Source organism: Arachis ipaensis, chromosome B05, assembly GCF_000816755.2.
Source record: "Arachis ipaensis cultivar K30076 chromosome B05, Araip1.1, whole genome shotgun sequence".
Classification (NCBI taxonomy): Eukaryota; Viridiplantae; Streptophyta; class Magnoliopsida; order Fabales; family Fabaceae; genus Arachis; species Arachis ipaensis.
This window is the reverse complement of record NC_029789.2, coordinates 137,511,009-137,514,802: the sequence shown is the minus strand read 5'-3', so window position 1 is coordinate 137,514,802 and position 3,794 is coordinate 137,511,009. Positions and strand designations below refer to the sequence as shown.

At 38.6% G+C, this 3,794-nt stretch overlaps 1 protein-coding gene across 1 annotated transcript; it reads left to right on the top strand.

Moving 5' to 3' along the window:
- LOC107644374 lies at window positions 260-2,980 on the top strand. The gene is made up of 5 exons (XM_016348213.2): window positions 260-631; window positions 737-774; window positions 1,367-1,634; window positions 1,772-2,055; window positions 2,338-2,980. The coding sequence occupies exons 1-5, from the start codon at window positions 260-262 to the stop codon at window positions 2,777-2,779; spliced, it is 1,404 nt and encodes a 467-aa protein (XP_016203699.1). The 3' UTR covers window positions 2,780-2,980.

Here is a 3,794-nt window from a genome sequence, read left to right as displayed (position 1 = left end):
AAATAAAAGACAAATTTAGATAATTCAACTCATAAATATGTAAAATACCATTTTTCCTTAATATTCTATCATAAGATACATGAGTTAAGGTTGAACAGCATAGCAAATCACCAACTCCAAACCAAAGTATCAGTGTTACTCAAACTGAACCATAACCATAACCGCAACCAGAACAAAAATCTAAGCGTTCGTTTTTACACCGGGTTATCCAAACACCCCAATCTCTCTCTCTCTGTCTCTGGTGATAGAAGAGAGAAGCATGGTGCTAACTTCAATCTCCATAATCTCTTCTTCACCTTCACTGCCTTCAAACTCGGATTCACCTTCCACTTCCACTCCCACCCGAACAAGACCCTTCCGCTCCTCTTTCAAACAACAGCGTCTTGTTTGGTTCCCAAGAAGAAAACCCTTTTCATCATTCTCTTCCACCTTCCCAGTCTCTTCCTCCGCCTCTGCTTCAAGCCAAGTCCTCCACGAAGATGGGTCACCGGAACAGTTCCTAAACAACAATTCCATCGCGGATTTCATGAGGTTCAAGCGTGGTGTTGATGGTGGCAGTGGTGAGCTTCAAACAGCTGTTGTCAGCTACAGAAAGAAGTTCCCTTGGAACCTTTTGCGCCCTTTCCTTCAGGTGCTTCCACCTTTCAACCTTCATTCTTTTCCCTCCTGGGGTGTTCAAAGTTTGCATCTTTATCGCTTTCTCTCAATTGGGTTTTCTGTGTTTCTTTTGGTGTAGGTTGATTTGGTTTCCACAATTCACATCGCTGATGAAGAGTACGCGTTGCCTTCTTTTCATATTCTTCTTTTGTGATTTTGATAGTTATCAGAAACAGCTTATAATGGCGGTTTTAGTAGTTGCTAGGAATGAAGAATTGGAAAGGGAAGTGGGAAAATTAGGGTGGTTCTGTTGATGATAAGGCATTAGGGGAACTGAGGAAGATTGAGATTGGAACTTTTGCTCTGTGAATGCCAATGTGAACTAATCTTATGTTTGGAATTAAATTTGATGTTAATTTACACTTTAGCAAAATTGCTTAACTCTGACAATTACTAACTCAACTTTTAGTAGCATATAATTAGATGACAAAACCAAGCTATCTGTGCTGAAAAAGTACTAACTTAAGCTTATAGGTTATTGACTAGTTCAAAATGTTGCTGGAGTCTGGATGCTGTTTTCTTTTCACCCAAATATGTTAATTTCTAGAGTGTGATTGAAGGATACAATATGTACCTTAAGGTGTATCACAAGACAGCATGACAAAATTACTTGCTGCATGCATTTGAGTGGTAGTATGCATTGCTACTTTTATGCAAATGATAATTGCAAGTGATTCATTGAACTGACTTAATTTGTTATGATTGTAAGGTATTTTCTGGCCCTCCAGAAGGAACTTGAATCATATGATTGTGTCCTCTATGAAATGGTGACTAGCAGGGAAGCTTTAGAGAACAGAAGAAACCCTACTGCTTCAAAAAGGTTAAGAAGTTCGCGCAGGGGTTTTAACATTTTGGGATGCATCCAACGCCAAATGGCTCGAATCCTTACGCTTGATTTCCAATTAGACTGCCTCAATTACCAGGCTGCCAATTGGTACCATGCAGATCTTGATTATGAGACCTTCAAATTACTTCAGGTCTTAAGCTGCTAATTTTTATTGCTCAATTCAATGCCATATACACATTTTGAGGGCTGATCTGAAGGATTCTGTACACTGCAATTGGTGCTTTGTGTATGTTTGTTGATATGATTTTTCTTCCTGTTTATTTTCAGTTAGAAAAAGGTGAAAGCTTATTTTCTTTTGCAAGAGACATGACCCTCAAATCTACAAAGGCAATATTGCAGCCTTCTATCCCGGAAGATCTTGACCCATTGAGATCCAAGCTTTTATGGGCTTCACGTGTACTTCCGATGCCACTTGTTGGCCTTCTCATCATTGGAGGCGTTTGTGCTGATGTAGGAAGTCAAGCATCAGATTATCCCGAAATCGAGGCATTGTCAAGGCTTGACTTTGGTGCTGCAATGAAGGTCTTCCTTGCAAAGAGACTAACATCTGAGTAAGTTTCTGTCATTTATTTCTTTTGTTCCGTCTCTCTTTTCAATCTTGCTCTTGTAGGTTTCTAAGTCTCTAGCATACTCTTTAGTTTCTGTGTTGATCATCCCAAATCTTGCACCAATAGATGAGTGCATGTATATATGAACAACAAATACGCCTTGTCTTGCTAAGTGAGGTAGATATTCTATGATAAGATTCAACGAAGTTTTATATTGGTGGTCGAGTTTGTTCACAAAATGCAACCGTCATCTGTTATCTGAACTTAAAACTGTTGTTTGTGTAGGTTCACACAGGTGACAGCAGATGTGGAGGAGAAATCAGTCATAATTGGTGAGCGAAACAAGGTCGCAGTAGATACCCTTAGAGCAGCAATGGATGAGGGACACAATAGGATCGCAATTCTTTATGGAGGCGGCCACATGCCGGATCTAGGGAGGAGACTAAGGGAAGAGTTTGATTTAGTGCCATCTAGTGTGCAATGGATAACAGCATGGTCCATAAGGAAAAGGGACCTAAACACTAGTTCATTTCCATTTCTGAAGGCAATGGCAGAAGCCTCAGGCTGGCCGTTGAACCGTTATCAGACGTTGGCATTGCTCATCTTTTCATCAGTGTTAGCATTGGATCTGTGGTTTTGGGAGCTATTCTTTGGCACTGCAGTGAATTGGGTTGCTGAAACTGGCTCTGAAATACTGAGGTACATTGATAGTTCACAGCTCATATGATATATCGTTGGACTAAAAAATGTTCATATTAATAACTCATTTGAATGAAGAAATGTTTCCTTCAGCAGTGTAAATATGATAAAGCTTTGTTGTCAACATATGATTCAATTGTTTTGTATTCAATGAACTTCGGCCGCATGACTTAAATTAATTAAAAGAACACCAAATTCATGTAGTGTGAATTTTGTGTTTCAGATATTCATAACTTTTGATGCTAACCTCATTGCATCTTGTTTGATTCTTATCCCAAAATATATTCTCCTTAATGTCTTTTTTGGCAAAGGAAAGAAATAGAGAGGAAAAAGAGGAAGAGTTTTATGGGCTCATTGGTAACTTTTGCAGGCAGAAAATATATAGAATAAAAATTAATGAAAAGGTGAGAGGAAAGCAAAAATTGATGTTGAAAAATTATAATTTCATCCCTATATGATATAGATTATTTAATCCATAATACGAAGGAATTTTGAAGAATTAGTTATAAATAAGATAAATATTTTAAAATTGAGAAATGTAAATGTTCTTGTCTAGAACTTGGCTCCGAGGCATAGATCAGATGCAATTGAAGGCGCGTCCAAGAATGCCTTGCTCCTGTGTACTGCACCGCGAATTCCTTTTTCGTCCGAGCAGTGTGGAGAATTTGTAAAAAAAAAACTCCGACGCTTAAGTCAATACGCGATCAAGAATTAATTATAATAGCAACTTTTTGAGCTGTCATGTGTTCGTATTTGTTGTGCCTTGTGATCCCTAGATTGTCTATGTAGCGCTATTTATGTTTGAAAGATGTGCCCGTTACTTAATCTGAGATTCCTGGTATCTCATCCGAACTGAGTATTGGATTTTTCTCCTATTGCGGCGCTATCCAATTTTGACCTAGTAGTTGTTGTGTAGTTTGGATATGGGCGTATTCAGAGTATAACGTCGGTTCGATTGAATGGGTATGGATCACAACCCCTAAGTTTGACTTGCTATTGTCGGAAGCTAGTTGAGCTTTTTGTCTGTATGACCGACGTTATAC